At 39.1% G+C, this 20,547-nt stretch overlaps 1 protein-coding gene across 1 annotated transcript in view; it reads right to left on the bottom strand.

Annotated features, from left to right (window-relative positions):
* asic2 (acid-sensing (proton-gated) ion channel 2) overlaps positions 1–20,547 on the bottom strand; it is a 178,079-nt gene that overhangs the window by 18,461 nt on the left and 139,071 nt on the right. Inside the window, exons 2-3 of the mRNA XM_083567280.1 lie at positions 19,635–19,785; positions 4,069–4,196 (exon numbers count right to left, since the gene is read on the bottom strand). Of these exons, the coding sequence (XP_083423406.1) occupies positions 4,069–4,196; positions 19,635–19,785 (279 nt within the window). The remainder of the gene's footprint in view (positions 1–4,068; positions 4,197–19,634; positions 19,786–20,547) is intronic.

The following is a 20,547-nucleotide window of genomic DNA, read 5'->3' as shown; positions in this document are numbered from 1 at the left end:
AGAGTCGTTCTGGATAAGAGCATTTGCCAAATGCCATGTTTGTAATATTCATGGTAAAAAAGTACACTCCAGATCACCAGAAGCTTCTGCTTGTCATGGCATTCCCAGACTATTTCCCTACAGAGCACCCTGTCATGCAAATTTCGAATTTCCTCTCCTTACGTCTGTGATATTTCCTCTTTTATTTTCTCACACCTGTTTTGTTTTTATTCACTGCTTCTTAGCTCCTGGTCTTTTAATTCTGGCCAAGTCCTTGTTTGTTTCTTTAATTAAAGTTTTTTGAAAAATTAACTCTGTTGCTTTCACCTCCACTGCTCCTCTACTCTAGGGATGTGATAGCTCAGTGGTTAAGGCTCTGCGTTACTTATTGGAAGGTGGTGGGTTCAAGTGCTGGTATCGCCAAGCTACCACTCTTAGGGCCCTTAAACACCTGTATGTCTGGCCCCAGCTTGCTAACAATGCTGGGAAATGTGAAGAAAGGATTTCGGTGTAATGTACTTGTGACAAATACTGTATGAAGCACCTTTACATACAGTATTGATCCCACAAGGAAGTTGTTATTTCTTCACATATCTAAGCAATGTAGGATGCTTGGGTCAGAGCGCAGGCTCATCTATGTAACAGTGCCCCTGGAGCACAGATTATTAAGGTCCTTGCTCAAGAGCCCCAAGAGTGGCCGCTTGCGAATACCAGGGCTTAAAACCCTGACCTTCTGATCAGCAACCCAGAGCCTTAACCACTGAGGTACCACCTTTCCCGACCCAAATGACAAACTCTGTGGCACAAATACAGTCTAGGCTGATTATTTCGGTAGAAGTCAATGCAGGGGACATACAAACTGACATATTCTGTCAAAGTGTATGTATATTATGTAAAAGACACTCCAATAAAACATGTTTCTTGTTTGTATGTACTGCACCAAAAGTACAAGATTTCAAGTTCAATATAAGATGCCCTACACACCTGCATGTCTAAAATAACAAACATTACTAGCAAAACTTAAGTTTATATTAAGAAATCTGTTTTATAGTGATACATTTTATGGACAAAAGTTTGTGAACACCTTAAGGTCTGTATGTGTAGCTAGATAGCATTTTTTAAGCATTTCCATTGCTAATGTTGATGTAATAATCATTGAGGTTCATGGTTACTGATGCTGTATAATGTTAGGGAAGGTTTCATCAAATTCAATGATGAAACTGAGATAATTACATTTCAAAACTGTCTTACTTTGTCTCTAGCTTCACGGTTCCATCAAGATAAATACAGGCTTCATCACTCCAGACCAAGAAAGCTCATTCAATTCCCCTCTTTCATTTGTTTTCCTTCACACTTTCCCTCCCTCGTTGTGTCACTGTGGGTTTTAAGCAAGGCTGCATCCATGACTCATTTCTCCCTCTGGCAGAACTCATTCCTCTCTACACCATCACTGCTAATGATAATTGGTTGGCAATTGACCTTTCTGGTTGGAGAACAGTTAAATAATAATTAAAAGCAGAGGGGAAAAACCTTGCCTATTGGCCTTACCTTCCTGTTTGTGCTTTGGTTTGCAGTTGGTGTTCTCTAGCTTCCGATACAGTTCATCTAATTAATGTGTCACATTTGGTGTCCTGTAATCGCATAAATTTCTGACTGAATCTGAGAGACAAGAAGTGCTACACAGACTCGAAATAAACTCGAATAGGCAATTTGATTAGTACCCTATCAATTGGATCTCATTGCGAGCTCATCCACTAGTCTAGAATTATGCAAATGTATGCATGTTCAATATTTCACATTAAAATATGTATAGAATACCGCACTAATAATAATAATAAATATTTTAAATAAAAGTAAAAGATAAACTAATATGGAAAAAAATTAGCTTGTCACATAAACACTGAACCATCAGTGATAACTGTCGATAAAAATCTTCATATTACTGAAGATTGCATCATCAGACTGTGAGCCAATTTCTGTTTCAGGCTGAAGAAAAGACTATGTAACACCTGAATTATTAATACACAAGTTATTTGTTATTTAACTTTTTTTTTTAAGATTATTAGCACATGCAGAGACTAAAAGAATCAAGATTTGCAGTGAGGGTTTCAGCTTTTCAGTTAGCAGTGCAAATAGAATACTTGGAGATGAATGCATCATGGCTGTTATGTTGAAGATTGGTTATGCTAATGCTCTGAAAGAACAAATAGCTGTGAACAAGGTTGTGACCAAAAGAAAATTCATTTAATTAACATTAAACAAAGAATTTCCCCCCACTAAACTACCTAATCATGACTTAACCACACAACAAACATGATTCATCTAAGCTCCACAGATTCACCCCTCTAACAACGAACCACCTCACGACCAAAGATACCACTGACTTTACCCACTGTCTCTGGGTTACTGATTCGAATGTCAATGTTACTGATTAAATTTCAAGCCTTGGTATTGACAAGCTGCCACTCTTGGGGCCCTTGAGCAAGGTCCTTAACCCTTAGTGGCCGTCCCTGTACTCCAACCCCAGCTCCTAACATTGCTGGGATATTCTAAGAAATTATTTCATTGTGCTTTAAAAGTACGTGGCGAGTAAGCACCTTTCTTTACTTTCCCTTTCCCTTTTCCTTTCACTTTTTCTTTTTCTTTCATATCCACTTCACAACTAAATTAACTCTCCATTAATGAACCATCTCATAACCTCTGAACTACCAAATGACAAATGACCCGTCTTACCTTCACTGAACTACGGCAACATTTATGACCCATCTCACCACCACTGAACTACCTCCCCAACAATTAACCCTCTAACCACCACCGAACTACTTTTCCAACAGTTAACCATGTTACCACCATTGAAATACCTCTTTACCAATGAAACCACCAAACTACCACTTCACCAATGAACCATCTCACCACAAAAAAAAAAAAAACTACCTCTCCAGCAATAAACCATCCAACTACCACTGAAATACCTTACCACCAATAAACAATCTCACCACCACGGAACTATCTCTCTGCCAATGAACCATTTAACCACCACTGACCTACCACCTGACAAATGTCGCATCTTACCACCACCGATCTACCTCTCTACCAACGAGACCATAGCATGAATCATCTCACCACCACTATCTAATTTCACTAATTAAATACCATTTCATGAATAATTCATCTAACTACCACAGAACATGTATATTACCAATAATTATTCTAATCACCATTGAATTACCTCACAACCAATACCTAATCTAACTATTACTGAACTACCTCACCACCGATTAAATGTTTTTACAATTTATTGCGGTCTGCTGCTAAGGTATTTATTTTGCCAAGCCAGATATTTCTCAATAATACTCAGTGGCTGTTGCTTTGGTAGGACAACAGGTTTCATTATATCAGTGAACATAATAAAATAAGTAGCCAGACAGATTAAATGAAGTAGTCAAATGTCCACAATAAAGACTATTAGCAAGATGAGGCAGGATAAATAAACAGCCCATAACGCAGTGACATTACAAGGTTAAACTGCAGGAAGTGTTAGGTACTCGATTATGTTTGACGGCCTGATCTGCAAGAGCTATTAGTGGGAAACCATTAGGCATACTGTTGTGAAATTAGTAATTTGTGTGGAAAAATAGTAAACAATGCCATGGGTCTAAAATGTTATGCCCTCTTTGTCCAGACGATGCAGCTAACAGTAAAATGTCTGGAATTAAAACAGCTGAATCTGAGGTCATAGACAGAGACCATTCAAACCAAAGAGTCTGGAGAGTAGCGAAAAAAAAAACAAAAAACAAACAACAACAACAAAAAAAGGACAATTACTTCTCAGTCTTAGAACTAGATAGCTAAATGATATCTTAAGCAAGGCACAGAAGGACATTTGTCTACAAATAAAAACACTTGCAGTTTCACCAGACATTGCAAAAATATTTATTCAATGCTAAACCTAATCAATTGAGTTACAACCTAAAATCAGAAACACTTCAAAGAAGAATACGTTACAGCAAAGGCAGCCAATTAAACCTGAACAATGTGCTGAAGAATGGAGGGGATACAAAATACCTAAAAAATAATCCACTGACTTACCCGCTGTTCCTGAGTGGCTACAAATGTCTGAAACCCTGGAGCCACCCCAAAGCCCAGCTCGTGGACGAACGGAGGCTCGGCTTGACTGTGGATCTGCACCCTGACACCTGCTTCGAATGCTGTCTCCTCTATAAAAAAAAAACATAACAGACACTGAGAAGGAAAAGAGAGGAATAAATCTACACCAGGTTTACATGTACCCTGGAAAAAAAAAACACAGATATTGTTATGGATATTAAAGATATAGTTATACAGAACATAATCAATAAAATCAATGAGGCCACTTCAGATGATACTTGCACAGAAACAATGATCTTGATGCCTGACTTATTGTACCAATTGGCCATTCTAGACTTCAGATCTCAGGTAGCTCAGTCGTTAAGGCTCTAGGTTACTGATCAGAAGGTCATTAGTTAAAATCCTGGGATTTCCAAGCTGCAATTTTGCAGTTACATTTCCATTTGCGGCATTTAGCAGACGCCCTTGTCCAGAGCGACGTACAAAAGTGCTTTGAGTCTCTAGCAATGAGTAAATCTACACTGGTACACTAGATTACAAACTAAATATAAATATAAATATAACTCTTAAATTCTACAAAGCAAACTTGGAGAGTGTTCATTTAAGTGTTTTTAGGAAAAAGTAGGTCTTCAACCGTCGCTTAAATATAGCCATGGACATCTAGGGGACATCTCGGTGCCAGAACAGAGAAGAGCCTTGAAGTATACTTACCTCTCATTTTGAGAGAAGGTGGTACCAGTCAAGCAGTGCTGGAGGATCTCAGACAGTGTGGTGCAGTGCAAGGTGTGATGAGGTCTCTGAGGTAAGATGGTGCTGGTCCATTTTTGGCCTTGTAGGCAAGCATCATTTTTTGAATCTGATACGTGCAGCTACAGGAAGCTAGTAAAGGAAGCGCAGCAGTGGGGTGGTGTGGGAGAACTTGGACAGATTGAACACAAGTCGTGCAGCTGTGTTTTGGATCATTTGCAGTGGATGAATAGTGTTCAGAGAAAGACCTGCCAGCAGAGAGTTGCAGTAGTTCAGTCTAGATATGACAAGAGACTGAACAAGCACCTGAGCAGCCTGTGTAGACAGAAATAGTCAAATACTTCGGATATTGTCAAGAAGAAACCGACAGGAACGAACCACATTAGTGACATGTGAGTAGAAGGACAGTTGATTGTCCATCGTTACACCAAGGTTACAAGCAGCGGCTAAAGGGGAGAGCAGAGAGTCATTAAGAGTTATTTAGAGATCTTGACCTGGAGATAAATCACCTGGGATGACCAGCAGTTCTGTTTTGCTGGGGTTGAGTTTTAGTTAATGAGCACTTATCCATGAGGACATGCCTGTCAAGCATGCCGAGATCCAAGCGAAAGCTGTGGTATCTGATGGAGGGAAAGAAAAGATGAGTTGAGTGTCATCTGTATAGCAGTGGTAAGAAAACCCATGTGAGAATATGACTTCGCCAATGGAGTGGGTATAGAGGGAAAATAGAAGGGGACCAAGTACCGGGCCTTGTGGGACACCAGTGGTAAGTCTGCACGGGGCAGATGTGGATCCCCTCCATGTTACCTGGTATGAGCGACCCTCTCAGGTATGAAGCAAACCATTCCCATGCTGTTCCACGGATACCAAGACTTTTGAGTGTGGACAAGAGAGTCTTGTGGCTGATTGTGTCAAATGCTGCTGAAAGGTCCAGGACGATAAGTACAGATGACAGCTTGGCTGATTGAGCAGCATGCAGTTTCTCAGAGCCAAAAGTGCTGTCTCTGTGGAATGTGCTGCTTTGAACCCAGTGAAGAAGAACCACACATACTGTAGGTGTGGTGGCATCCTACAACCTTTAATTATATAGTTATCTACAGTATATAGCTGCATAATGTTGCTGTTTTTAAGGACTAAATGCTGGACTAGAATGCATTCAGGGTTCCTTCACAGGCAGAAGGAATTAGTTGCTAACCAACTTCTATACTCCAGAGTATTTGTTTAAACAAAAACTAATGTTTCCCTTCAAAAATATGTTGTATTATCAGACATTAAACTTGTTTACAGTGCTGGAAATTTGCTCTGTTTTTTTTCAATTGATAATTGAATAGATAGCTTGTGGTCTTGTTAAAATTGTAGTCTTTCATATTTTTGAGCAAGATTTTGTGAAATGTTCATGTATTGTTTAAAAAAAATTATAATAAGCCACATGCAGTAGAGATTCTACAATTGTCATTAACACCAGCAATAAGAAACTGGAGTCTGTGGTGCTGATAGTGATGAGCTACAGGGTCATAAACAGGGGGCAACTGCTGTATTATGTCCAAGTGGTAGGGATGGTTAATTTACTAGACAAAATTACATTATTCACTGATAGAGAACAAAATCCAGTCTGAGGTAGCAAGACTTTCTGGCATTTAAGAAACCCTCAGCCAAAATCATTTTACTATCAACTTGCACCATCTTTAAACTAATTCAACTCCAACCATTAATTTTTACCTAAGCAATGGTTGGAAAAATAGGCAGTGCAAAGAGATAAATATACCGCAGATCAACATGTTTGCTGTTAATGAGCCGTTACAATAGAGCAAGTTCCACCCTTAGGGGCAGGACATACATTTTGGACACCTTATCAAGCTTGCCATATGGACTGTAGATATGATGCTGGAAGCACATAATTGTATAGAATGCCTTTGTGTTTTCCAATTCACTACATCGGAACTAAGGCATTAAAATGTATTTCATGACCATGACCCTTTGCACAATGAGCTGAGCTTCGTAAAAGGTTTTCTAGAAATGGAGCGAAAGGTGTCCTGCACACAAGCCTGACCTCAGCCTCAAAACACTGTTGGGACGAACTGAAGCTATGATTGCACCCCAAACCTTCTGACCTACATCAGTACAAAATCTTACAAATGCTTTAATGGATGAATGAGCATAACTTTTCCATAAACATGAAGAGTGGAGGTTTTTATAACAGTAAAGCAGGAATAAACCAGGAATAGAAATGTATAATAAGCAGATATACAATAACTAGATGTAATGGTCAGGGGTGGACAAGCTTTATGGATCACATGGTGTATGCTGTATATTCTAGAGAATGTTCAATTGGATTATCACAAGCCTAACAACAAAAAAGGTTATAATTTACTCCTAGTATGGAGAGCTTTATTCTAAATTTCAGGGGACATTAGCAAAGTAAATGTAATTTCTTGCTGTACTTGAGTAGCTTTTTTTGTCCTTTACTGAAATATTTTTATTTGGGGAGACTTGTATTTTAACTTCACTACATGTGTCAAAGTCAAACATTGTACCTTTTACTCAACTAAATTTTGCAAACAGTTGTTCCTTTTTATATATAAGTGGATAAAAACGTAACTGGTCAAACATGCAGCAAGCCACCAATCAAGTTCGAGCTCATTCTCTGTTTTGAACTTGTCTTGATTGCCGCTTGATGGTATCTATTTAGCACAAACATACAGTTTTGCATCAGTTTAACAGCAGGCAAAACATTTTGAGAGGGATAAATAATGGAAGAAACTCCTGACTCGAACTCACCAAAATACCGTGGGCTTATTCACGCGATTGTTTTTTTTTTTTTTTATAAACAAGCTTGGTAGGTTAAATACTATCAATCTGATGTCAATCAGTTTTTGGTGTCTTTTCATATAAACTGAGCAAAAGACTTGTGACAAAACATATCCATAATAAATCATAGTAATTTGGATACTTAAGTCAATTTAAAGGCCAATACTTTTGTACTTTTACTCAGGTGGAAGTTAAAGGGAGCACTTTTACTTTTACTGGAGTAATATTTTACCAAGTGAATCTCTACTTTTACTCAAGTACATAGTTTTTTTTACGTTGTTCACCACTTTTAGAAGAATATGAAAGTAGATGGTTTGAAGCACAAACAAGTAAATTTGAACAGTTGAATAAAGGCATATCAGCTCGCCAGAGAAACATAGTAATGATGTTACTGGTTATAAATGTTCCTACTTTTTGAACAATGGGATATTTTATCGCTCCTGTTTATACTTAAACAGCTTTGTTGGCTGTTTTATAGGTTCGAGTTGATCCCTCAGCCCACTAATGTCCACATAACAAGGCCTCTGGGGATCCAGTTGAGCTAATAAATTGTTAAAAACAGCCTTTAAAATGGCAGCTAGGATAAATGGGGAGGATGAGTCAGCAAGAGCATGTTAAAACACTATTAGGCTGCTCTTATTTGGGACCCAAGATTTTTGAGGCTTGAGTGGACGCCATATTTTCGGACATGTAAAAAACCTCTGATGTGTGCGAGCCCTGCCAAATCAGCAAGGCATCTTTTGATATGCTGAGGCAGGAAAACATGTCAGATTCTGAACATTCAAATCAGTGTCTAAAAGAATGATGCAAATATAATATGATTTGAGCTCTTATACACACCGGGGCCAGTAAATTATGTAATGCATTATTGTGAAGAGATCACATAAGGATTTATTATTTTCAATCTTCATGGTCTTCTACTGGGTATTTTATGACTTAACACAGATAAAAGTGACAGGCAAAGATTTTCTGAAATGACAAACTTTAAGAGAATCATATTATTGATATTATTATCATTAGTATTATTATCATAGATACAACTGAGATGTTAAGGGCATTGCTCAAGAAATGGAATCTTGCTGGGTTCAGATCTTAGCTCCTGATTGTTTAATTTAGAATTTCAACATCTTAACCACTGAGCTATGCCTTTATTTAAATTTAAGGCATTTGACAGACTTGGTGTGGCTGGAATTATAACTTACTATCTTCAGTTCCAAAGATCATTGCCTTAAACACTAAGCTACCACGATTAAGCCACCTTAATGTAATGAAGATTAAGAACAAAGGTTACCATAAAGCACCGTACTCCAGCACCATAAAGGTGCAAAAAGCAAAGCTTTTCGCAGTGCCGAAGCCCTGTGAGCTGAAAGGCCTGAGCATCGTCACCTTCAATAGAGGAGCTTAGTGCAAAAAGTCCTGATACAGGACCATCTGGGGACTCCCCCATTAACAGGGCACTGTGCACCTCAGTATTTGGTGCCCCCCCCATCCCAGCAGCCTCAGGCAGCTGGTTTGTTAACCCTGCCACACTTCAGGGCACGGCCAGCTCCAGCGAATGGACTTGGAGGGTTCGCTGCCTCTCAGGAGGCTCCTAGAGCTGCACCAGGGCATAGCTCCAGCTTTAGGCACACCAGAGGTCAGTCTCAAGAGACCGATCCCTTAAGAAACTTTCTAGCTATCTGCCAGATGTGTTTCGATGGGTCCTGCACACTGTAGACAGCAGTTGTGAATCTCGTCCTCGCCAGTTCTACAGGGTGTACCCCACCCTGGTGCTTTCAGGCTTTGGTCATGGAACCTAGAAATTTCCTGAGGTTTGCTTTCAGGGACGGAACTTACCAATACCGGGCCCTTCCAGTTCATCTTGCCCTTTCACCCTACACATTCACTAAAAGTGGATGCAGCACTGACCCCTGAGGAGGCACAGTTTTTTTAGCTGCTCGTCTCTCTTCCAAGGTAGTGGAGACCATTTTTTAATCCAGAGCACCCTCCACAAGGAGGTTGTATGCCGCTAAATAGTGCCTGTTCTGTCTGTGGTGCGAGCATCACCAGTTGGACCCAGTTGACTCCCGGTTGGTTAAGGACTGGAGTTCCTTCAGGAGCAGTTCACCTCAGGGTCATCTCCTTCCACCCTGAAGGGTTACATGTCTGCATTGTGGCCACCCCTTGGTGACACGTTTAAGGCCCGGAACACAACCCAGAGTGCCTGTGTGGGACTTGGCCATTGGTTTGGAGGCTTAGTCAAAGCCTCCCTTCAAGCACTTGGCCGACGGTGCCATCTTTTCAGGCAGGGCTAGGCAGGGACTGGTCAGTCTGGTGCAATTAGACTCTTGTTCCCAAAGTGTTGTTGACAAGGCTCCAGTTCCTGAAAGGGAACGTCTCTAGGTTACGTATGTAACCCTGGTTCCTTGAGGGAATAAGACGCTGCGTCTCCAAGCCATACTCCCTGCACCCCACTTTCTTCCCTTTTCAGAAGCTAGCGTTGGCTCCACCGCATGCACATTTATAGCTTCCTGGTCGTAAAGTCCCCGCTGGTTACACCGAACCTTGCTGTTAGTCAGATTACACACGTGATTCAGAGCATGGACAAAGCGGAAGCGTTCCCAAAGCGTTGTTGACATTGCGTCTTGTTTCCTCAGGAACCAAGGTTACATAAAAGACAATTTGTAGTAGGTTTCATATGAATGTAGAGATAATGCTTCAGGACTTTTTTGCTCGTTTCATGTAAAAAATAAAGAAGTATGTAGAGAAAGTGTAGTGTCTTGGGTGTCTTGGGCCTTGCTTTAAGACCTGAAAATCTGGAATTTATTTATTTATATATTTATTTTACCATATCTTGTGACAATGTTTGAAAACATGTAAGATTTTCCCGAGCCCTGTTTTTTTGTATCCAGGCAGTTGCGGGATTAGAGTTTTCAGATCCCTCTGCCGTCGCCCCATGACTAAAGGGTAGTTCATGTCGTGTGGCTTTAACAGCTCCCGATGCTGATCACGACTGGCATTAACACCCTCTCCAGCCCTGCGGTGTCTTTCTTCATCCCTCGCTCCCTCTCTCTCTTTTTGACATTTCATCTTTCTTTTGCCCCTTAGCTTTGAGTGCTGTCATATCCTCTCTTTCTGGGAAACTGCCACCTTATATTATCTCACAAGCTGTGTTATGAGCTGCATTAGGCTGCAGCATGAAGAGAGGAAAAACACATACGCACACACACACACACACACACACACACACGCACGCACGCACGCACACACACACAAACACACACACACACACACACACACACACACACACACACACACACACACATGGTATCTATATTTATCCCACTGTCAGGCAGTGGTGCACAACTGACTGTCTTGAGCTAACACATTAGTGACAGTCCGCTAACAAATGCTTTTTTCGTAATGCTTAAACAGCAACATTAAAGCAACATAACAGAAACACAATCACGATAGCACCGCAGACCATGCAGTTAATGAGAATGGTTTCTGATGCAAACAGAGCCAGAGGGAGCTAATGCTTCAGAAAATCCACAACGTTCTGCTTCTTACGTATCACGTTTTTTTTTTTTTTTTTGTCTTTTACCTGACATGAAATGTTTCACAGATTAAAGTAAAATAAAAAATAAAAAGCCAGAGAGAACAAGATTGTGTGAGAGTGAATGGAGGATAAATAAATGAAAAAAAAAGAAGTGAATGATTGAGTGAGTAAATGATTGAGAGTGTGTGAGTAAATTAATAAGTGAGTGAGTAAATGAATAAAAGTAAGTAAAAATGAGTGAATAAATAAATTTATAAAGAAATAAATAAGTAAAAGAGTAAGAGTGAGTGACGAATGAGTCTGTAAGGAAATTAATAAAAGTGAGTGAAAAAATGAGAGAGTGAATGAGGGTAATAAATGAATGAATGAGTAAGGTGGTCTGAGTGAGATAAGTGAATAAATGAGTGAATAAAGGTGTAAATGAGAGTGTAAATAAATGAATAAAAATCAATGATTAAATTAATGAGTAAGTGAAAAAGTGAGTAACAGAGTTTGCAAGTAAATAATGATAATAATGCGTGAATGAGTGAGTAAATAAGTGATGGAGTGAAAGAGTAAATAGAATAAGTGATTAAGTGCATGAATGAGCAAGACTAAAAAAAGACCATGAGAGAGAGAGAGAGAGAGAGAGAGAGAGAGAGAGAGAGAGAGAGAGAGAGAGAGAGAGAGAGAGAGAAAGAGCACTTTGTTGTAAAGTTTCTCTTATTTGGTTACTTTTCTTCAGTTTGTTCTGCTTTACAAGTTGTTTTTTCATTCCCACTGAAAAGAACTCAAGCATCTAAAACACTGTGTGTGTGTGTGTGTGTGTGTGTGTGTGTGTGTGTGTGTGTGTGTGCTTGTGTGTGTGTGTGTGTGTGTGTGTGTTGTGTGTGTGTGTGTGTGTGTGTGTGTGTGTGTGTGTGTGTGTGTGTGTGTGTGGGTGTGTGTGTGTGTTTGTGTGTGTGTGTGTGTGTGTGTGTGTGTGTGTGTGTGTGTGTTCAGTCTTTTTTTACTCTTGTTCTTATTTGTTCTGCTCACTTGTTAACTTCAGGCTGTTTTTGGTGTTTGCTTTTGAAATGCTTTTGCCCTTGCCACACATTTTGAGCAGATCAGAACACACACACACACACACACACACACACACACACACACACACACACACACACACACACACACACACACATAAAGTGAATAATAAATGTATAACAAATTATGTACAGCAAGAGAAGCTGAAAGCTCACAAGCAATGGGCAGAGGTTGAACTAGAACATGCCTTCTGAAGCCCCCCATAGGTCAGTCTGTTTCTGAGCTCAGTGTACACAGTGATTTTTATTTTGTGGTTGTGAAGAGGAGAGCAAGGTCAAGCATGTTTCTCCAGCTGGAACCATAATCACTGTGGTGCATATTCACCATTTTCCACAGCTCGAAGGACAAACAATCGTACTGTCAATTTGGAAAAGATGAAAGGAGACGAAGGGAGAGAGAATAAGCTGAGAAGAAATGAGATGACAAGACTATGGGAGAGGAATCGAAGGGGGAAATGAGTGGGAAGAAGATGAAGAGGAGAAGAGAAAAAAAAGAAAAGAAATTATGAGAAAGAAGGAAAGGAAAGGAAAGGAAGGGAAAGGAAAGGAAAGGAAAGGAAAGGAAAGGAAAGGAAAGGAAAAGAAAAAATAATAAGAGAAGAAATAATTTGAGATAAGATGAGAAAAAATGAGAAGATAACAGGGGATAAACAGATGTGACAAGAAACATATGTGACAAGAAACAAATGTGACAAGAAACATGGAAGAGAAAAGACAAGCTGAGGCAAAACAATATGAGACAAGAAAACAAAAGGCAAAAAAAGAGACAAAAGAGATGAGAAAATATGAGACACGATGAAAAGAGGCAATAAGAGATACAGGAGGTGAGAAAGGACACACTAAACCATATGGCAGGGCTGCAACTTACTATTTTCATAAGCGATTAATCAGATGATTAATCAGATGAACATTTTTCTTTCACAAACATTTAGTTTAGTTGTGAAGATATAAGCATCTTAAATATATTAATTCATTTAATTTTGTATAATAATTAAATGATATATGCATAAATTAAATATGCAAACATTGAAAACAAGCATTTGAACATAGTAAAGCCACAGTAAATCAAGTCTGAAAACAGGTAACTGTTGAAGTAGACAAATGGTCATAAAAACACAATGGAGAAACACAGTTTTCCATTGCGACGGTCCCGAATATACACACAAACAGTTTACACAACAGCACTTTATTAAACTACACCATTTCACATGATGAGGATTATACAGTTTTCTGATGTTTCTCCTTCATCCGTGACACAAGTGTGATTTCTTTTCACATGCTCATGCATCACTGTGGTACTTCTATGCCACATAAGTGCTGCTTTGCATAACCTCCATGTAGTTTTCTTTGTTGTGTTTAATCTAAAATGCCTCGGATGGACCCCCAAACCCTGCTGCCGGTTGACCCTGTACTCACCGCCATTTCGCTCAGCTGCATAAAAGTCGCTCTGGATAGTGGTGTCCGCCAAATGCCATAAATGTAAGCTTTACACAAATATTAAATTAGCATTCCCCTAAATAAAAATTCAGAAAATAGAATTCAGCTGCACTCTGGTAAAATACTTTTTTTTTTTTTTTTTACTGTAGACTTCTAGCCAAAGCTCTCATCGAAGAGCAATCAGAAAGCCAGATTAGCGCAAAAACTTTCTATTTCGTCTTTTGGAACGTACTGAAGTTTCATCAGTAATATCAGTATTCATGCGCGGATGAAATCAGAAATTTGTTGCCACAGCCAGTGAAAGTCAACACTGTATGCTAATAAACAAGTGCACAGAGTTTGCCGAGTTCCGCCCACCATACCTGCACTGAACTAATGCCAAAACTTTTTTTCCTGGCCACTGCAACACATTGGAGGCATTGCATATGCATGCACACACTTCCACTTTGCACCTTGCATTTCCAATTTTTTTCACTTGTACCCATCCATCTCTCTCTCTCTCTCTCTCTCTCTCTCTCTCTCTCTCTCTCTCTCTCTCTCTCTCCTCTCTCTCTCTCTCTCTCTCTCTCTCTCTCTCACCTAGAACTTCAAATAAGACAGTGTGTTGTGTAAAGGTGAGGGGTGGAGGAGAAATAAAGGACAACCTTGTGGCTTAGGTAGATAATGTTTGTGAAAGCAAAGGGGATCAACACACTGAAAAACTCTCAAAACTCTGAACTGTACCCAGGTGTACTTGCTAACGCAGTGCTACCACTTCTAGTCTACAAATAATGTCAGGTCAGAAATACAGAAATTCTGGCTTTCCTATAAACGATATATATATATATATATATATATATATATATATATATATATATATATATATATATATATATATATATATATATATATACGCAAAAGTGCGTAAAGTGAATGTTTGTAAAGTGGGGAGTGTCTATACAAAAAGGAGGAGAGCCTCCGCTAGCTAGTCGTCAAACATCCCGAACCATCTAGAGACGTACCAGCGCCAATTGGATCCCACTTCATGTGGAGTTTTGACATTAGACCTCCTTAAGTGTTTAAAGGCTCTGGCATGGAGAAGCTGGTGTTGGATCTGTGATGATCACAAATGTTGAGCTATTTTATGAGTTGCTCAGTAGCTCCTAGTTTTATAACTACCGAATGACTGTATACCACTGTAGAATCATTACTTATAATCTTATACTCCAGTGCTCATGTTAGTTCTCATTCTCCAGTGTTCTGTATTGTTTGAAGACTATAATCACACTCTTGATGTCACCCAAATGAGGATGGGTTCCCCTTTTGAGTCTGGTTCCTCTCAAGGTTTCTTCCTCATAACATCTAAGGAAGTTTTTCCTTGCCACAGTTTTAACTGGGTTCACTCATTAGGGGGAAAAAAAACTTTATAGGCACAAGTTTATAGGCACTAAAGATATATACATTCTTACTTTATAACCTCTTTATCTCTGTAAAGCTTTATTGGGACAATGTCCATGGTTAAAAGCCCTGTACAAATAAAAATAAATTGAATTGAATTTGCCAGCACTGACAAGTTAAAGCTGTCGTTGATGGATGACTAGAAAACTGGATAAAAATTATCGTTGTTTTCGTCAGTTATTTGAAACACGTGTCTAGAATTCTTTCTGCTGTAAACCAACCACAGGGATAAAGTAGTGTAATAAGATTGCAAGTATTCCAATGAATTTTAATAAACAGAGAGAGAGAGAGAGAGAGAGTGCATCAAGTGAAATTGAGTTTTTTTCTGCAAACACTGGTTTTCAAAATGATCAGCACCCACACAAATCATATTTGAAGCTTCCTTAAGAGAGAATAACAGCCCAGAGCTACTTCCTGTAACGACTTACAAATGTGCCAATGCACGGAGAGGATCTTGGACCACTCAGCCATGCAGAACTTTACACTGCATTTAAAGTGCTACAGAAATACAGGTGCAGTTTTGGATTAACAGGCAAGCTGGAGGCGACGGTGGAGAGGAAAAACTCCCTGAGGCAAGGTTAAGAAGAAAACTTGGAGAGGAAGCAGACTGAAAAGGAAAATTGCATACAACAATTGGATTTATTGCTTTAACTTTTTTTTATCTTCACTTTTATTTACCTTTTTATTTACCTTTTTTTTTACCATTTATCTCCCTAATAAAGTGTCTACACGATTTAATTATTAAATGTATTTTCTTGCTTTGTTATATTTATTTTAGGAAACTTGCATTGGTTTTGTTTTTTTTTATTTGCCAATTTGAGTCTTTTGAATCAACAAGTTACGATACATGCTGCCTAAGTTTTCTCAGGGAGACCTTTTTTTCTTTTTTTAATTAAAGAAAACAGCACTCCATGTAATGGATATTTACTGTTTTACTGCATCAAATGCTGCAATTGATACCTTGAGTACAACTTTCTTTGGATTGCTGTTTATCCTGAATTATAGTTTAGGTGCAAGTCATGTGATTGTAAAAGCAGATGATTCCTAAAGGCAAAGACCGAGTCACAAGAGCTGAAACAAGCAAAGAAAATCTCGAAAATCCAAGCAAGCAGAGTCAGAACTGGAATAAAGTGCAATCAATAGTAAAAGTTTAATATTAGCTTAGGAGCCATACATCACAATGGACTGAGAGATTGAGAGAAAAGAGAGTCTAAGTAGTTTGGTAATTGGCCGAACATCTGTGATTGTGCTGATATACAGTATATATAGTTTAATAGAGACATTATATATCTATAAAGATTCTGAGCAAATAGTCCTTTATTAATGGGCCACCAAATAGATTATAAACTAATTCTGAAATCATGATGCCATTAGATTTTTCCACAGCCAATAGATTCATTCATTCTTAGAGAGCAGCTCAAGAACTTTGAGGATGGATTTAGACTGTGGTTAATATCAACAGTCTGTTACAATGGCTTAAGACTGCAGTATGCATGAACAGTTTTGCATTTAAGGGTCTATCACTATATAACTATGATGGAACTATAATGAATAGACATTAAGTGCCATCCAGATGAGGATGGGTTCCTATTTAAATCTGGTTTCTCTCAATGTTTTTTCCTCATGCCATCTCCGGGAGTTTTTCCTTGCCGCAGTCGGCACTGGCTCACTAATTAGGGAGAAACTTACAATTATAGTGACAAACTTATAGGCAGTCAATGTAGACACTCTTTTATACAACTTTATAACCGCTTTATCTTTGTAAAGCTGCTTTGAGACCGTTGTTAAAAGCACTATACAAATAAAAATCGATTGAATTGAATTAAATAGATGAATTAAAAAAATCTGGTTCTTAATCGTTTGCATTGATAATAAGATATCAAAGTTTTTTTACTTTGTTATTAGATAAATCTTTTTAAGTATTTGGACCATCAGAGTATTTTCATTGGGTGGAAAGTTTTACTCCACTACAATTCAGAAAAAAACCTCACTACTTTGAAGCCAAAAAATAAAAAGATGAAAAAGTAAATGAAAAGTCCAAGCGTAACCCTACACTTATGATGAGAGTGTGTGTGAAGTAAAGGCTCTCTCACTGTGTATCTGTAACTATTGAAAACTCTCTCCTTACAAAGGTTTGATGTGCAGAACAATGGAACACTGACAAACTGCATCCATTATCCACACAGTTCTCATACAGCAACACTTTGACTTTTGGTACTCAAGTCTATTAAAAGGTGAGAACTTTTTACTGAAATTTAAATGTAAAACCTCTTCTGGAACCATATTTAAGGTAATTCCCAAATACAGGAAGGGAGGGAGGGAGGTGGTAGCTTAATGGTTAAGAAATTGGATATTATGTCATAAGTGCGTCTGCCAAATGCCATCAATGTAAATGTACTTAATTTTCCATTGATAGATTGTGCATAAATGAACAGCACAAACTGTTGATGAAATTGTTTTAAACTAGTATCTTGTCATCTAGTGATTATTGCTGTGTGCACTAGAAAGTCTGTCCAATCTAATAAAAAGTTTACTGTAAAATCTGGTTTCTACAACTCCTCCAAAATGGGCTATTATGATGTCTCAATGATGTTAGAATGAATCGAATGGTGTGCTATAGTGTCAGAAAAATGGTGGGGAGAGAAATGAAGTGGCTGAGTGAATCTTAGTGAAGCAATAAGCAACTCTTTGCTGTGTGTAATGCTCCCAGGAAAGATGAACGTCATGCTGAAAACACTGGCAGAGCAAATCACTTCTTTATTAATGTAGTGCTGCAAGAGGAGTAAAAATGATGCCTGGAGCACTGAGAATTCCATTCGTATTAGTCTAATTTGTGTGTTTAATTAAATATTTTACAGGTTAGATTAGGATTCAAAAACTGAATTGTTTCTTGTTAATAAATGCGATGTTTTAAAATGTGATCATTGTAAAACACCTGATTATAGTCGGCATGGACTCGAACGGAGTCTCGATATGCAAGTGGTAACTCAGTGGTTAAGGCTCTGGGTTACCAATCAGAAGGTTGGAGGTTTAATCCCCAGTATTGCCAAGCTGCTATTCTTGGGCCCTTGAGAAAGACCCTTAACTCTCTGTGCTCCAGGGACACTGCATCATGGCTGACCATGTGTTCTGACTCCAGCTCCATAACATTGTTGAGATATGCAAAGAAAGAATTTTACCGTGCTGTAATGTATATGTGACAAGTCAAATCATCTCATCTCTATTCTATTGGAATGGGACATATTTTCCTTTTTCAGTCATCTTAGTAAATTCTTCTTCTTCTTCTTCCTCTTTCGGCTGCTCCCATTAGGGTTTGCCACAGCAGATCATCCGTCTCCGTACCACTTTATTCTCTACATCTGCCTCTTTCACACCAACTACCTGCATGACTTCCCTCACCACATCCATGAACCTCCTCCTTGGCCTTCCTCTTTTTCTCCTGCCTGGTGGCTCCATCCTCAGCATTCTCCTACCAATATAACTCATGTCCCTCCTCTGCACATGTCCAAACCATAAATGATTGAGAATAGAGCAGAGTTAAGGAAAACTAAACTAAACTTAATAACAACAAATTATTCAGCTCCTCGAACAATTAGGTGATAGCATGCCTTATACTTAAATGTTATTTTTTTAACATACTCTATATGGACAGGTGAAGTGTTAGCTCAGTGGTTACATGTCTGAGTTACTGATCTTCAAGGTTACTGAGTTGCTGATCTCAAAGCTGACACTGTTGGGCCCCTGAGCAAGGCCCTTAACCCTCAGTGCTCCAAGGGTGCTGTATCATTGTCTGACCCTGCGCTCTGACCCCAGATTCATGTTGGGATACGCAAAAAATCTGTGCTGTAAAGTACATGTGAAAAGTGTAAAAGCACCTTTCTTTCTTTTTCAAAAGTTTGTGGACACCTAACCATGGTCAGGTACTGATGTAGGTGAGGTAAGAAAGGAGTGCAGTCAGCATTCCAATTCATCCCAAAGGTGTTCAAGAGGTTTGTGAGGTCTTGAGGTCAAAGCTCTATAGCAGGGCACTTAAGATCTTCCATGCCAAACCAACCTTTTTGCAGTGGGACATTGTCATGCAGAAACAGGTTTGGGTCTCCTTGTTCAAATGAGGGAAAAATGTCATGCTGCTACATCCAAAGACGTCATATACAATTGTGTGCCTCCAACTTTGTGCCAACAGTTTGGCATTGTGTCATGAAAAGTCAGGTGCTTTAATACTTTTCTATAGTGTATATATGGGCATATTTTTTACACATTAGTTGGAAACAGTCCCCACAAGGACCCGAAGTTGTGTGGTACCCACATGGAAACACTTTCATACACAAATGGCAGTTGGAAAAAAAAAAAAAAAAAAAACACAACCAGATTTTTTATTTTTGGTTTGCTGAGGCTAAAGTAATGGGAAGATTAAGGTTTATCATACTGTAGCACAAAATATTATACTATTGTGTGTGTGTGTGTGTGTGTGTGTGTGTGTGTGTGTGTGTGTGTGTGTGTGTGTGTGTGTGTGTTACCCGTCTCTCCCCACACAGGCAAGTACTCATCTTGCTGAATATCCAACATAATCTCAAGGCCATTTCCGGTTCCTCCTTTCATCGTGGTTCTCAGAGTCTTGCCCTCCTCAGCTGCATTGAACATATAACACTTCCCATATCGTGTAAAAACCTGCAACAAGAAGAAAAAAATAAAACAGTGTTACATGAGTGTGTCTGTTCTAGTATTAGATGGCATTGAGATAGGATTAAAAAAACAACAAAAACCCCCGAAAAAACATTTACATTAGTAAGTCAGCAGGAGCTATATTTAGCTCTATTGCTGCTGGACAGACAGGGCTGCAGGCTCGCAACAGTGAAGATGCAAAAAAGCTGCAAATGGATGGATCTCAGTGAGCAGAGGCAATCTAGCATGCCTCTGGGTCACACTTTCTCCATCAGTAAACCCCACCCTTCCCCAGGATCTAGAATGAACTCTGCTTCGGGAATTAGACGGTCTCGAAGTGAGGACAAGGAAATGACGGCTGTGCTTTTACAGCCCATGGCTTTACACAGCGGACTGAATAAGGACAAATTCATCCCATTAGGAAGTAATGGAGCATGAGGACAAACATGCCACCTTCTCGTCCTTTCTACCTGTTTCTCTCTCTCTATCTCTCTCTCTTTTTTTTCTCTCTCTCTCTCTCTCTCTCCCAATCTTTCTCTCTCCATCCTTCTCATTAGAAGCCCCAGGGAGTCAGTGGTTTGTGGTTGATTGTAGACAGGTAATGGAGTATAGAGTGCAGGAGATAGTTGAAAAAAAGAAAAAAAAAGCTAGTAAACTAATAGAGGGCTGGCCCCAGGGTTTGTGTTTGGATGTGGAGAGTCAAAAACAGACACCCAGCAAGAAACTCTTAAAAGAATGGGCTTTTTACTGGTATTAAACTCTATTACC

The sequence above is a fragment of the Silurus aristotelis genome, assembly GCF_946808225.1.
Source record: "Silurus aristotelis genome assembly, chromosome: 17".
NCBI classification, from domain to species: Eukaryota; Metazoa; Chordata; class Actinopteri; order Siluriformes; family Siluridae; genus Silurus; species Silurus aristotelis.
The sequence above is the reverse complement of the archived record's forward strand: the minus strand, read 5'-3'. Positions and strand labels throughout refer to the sequence as shown.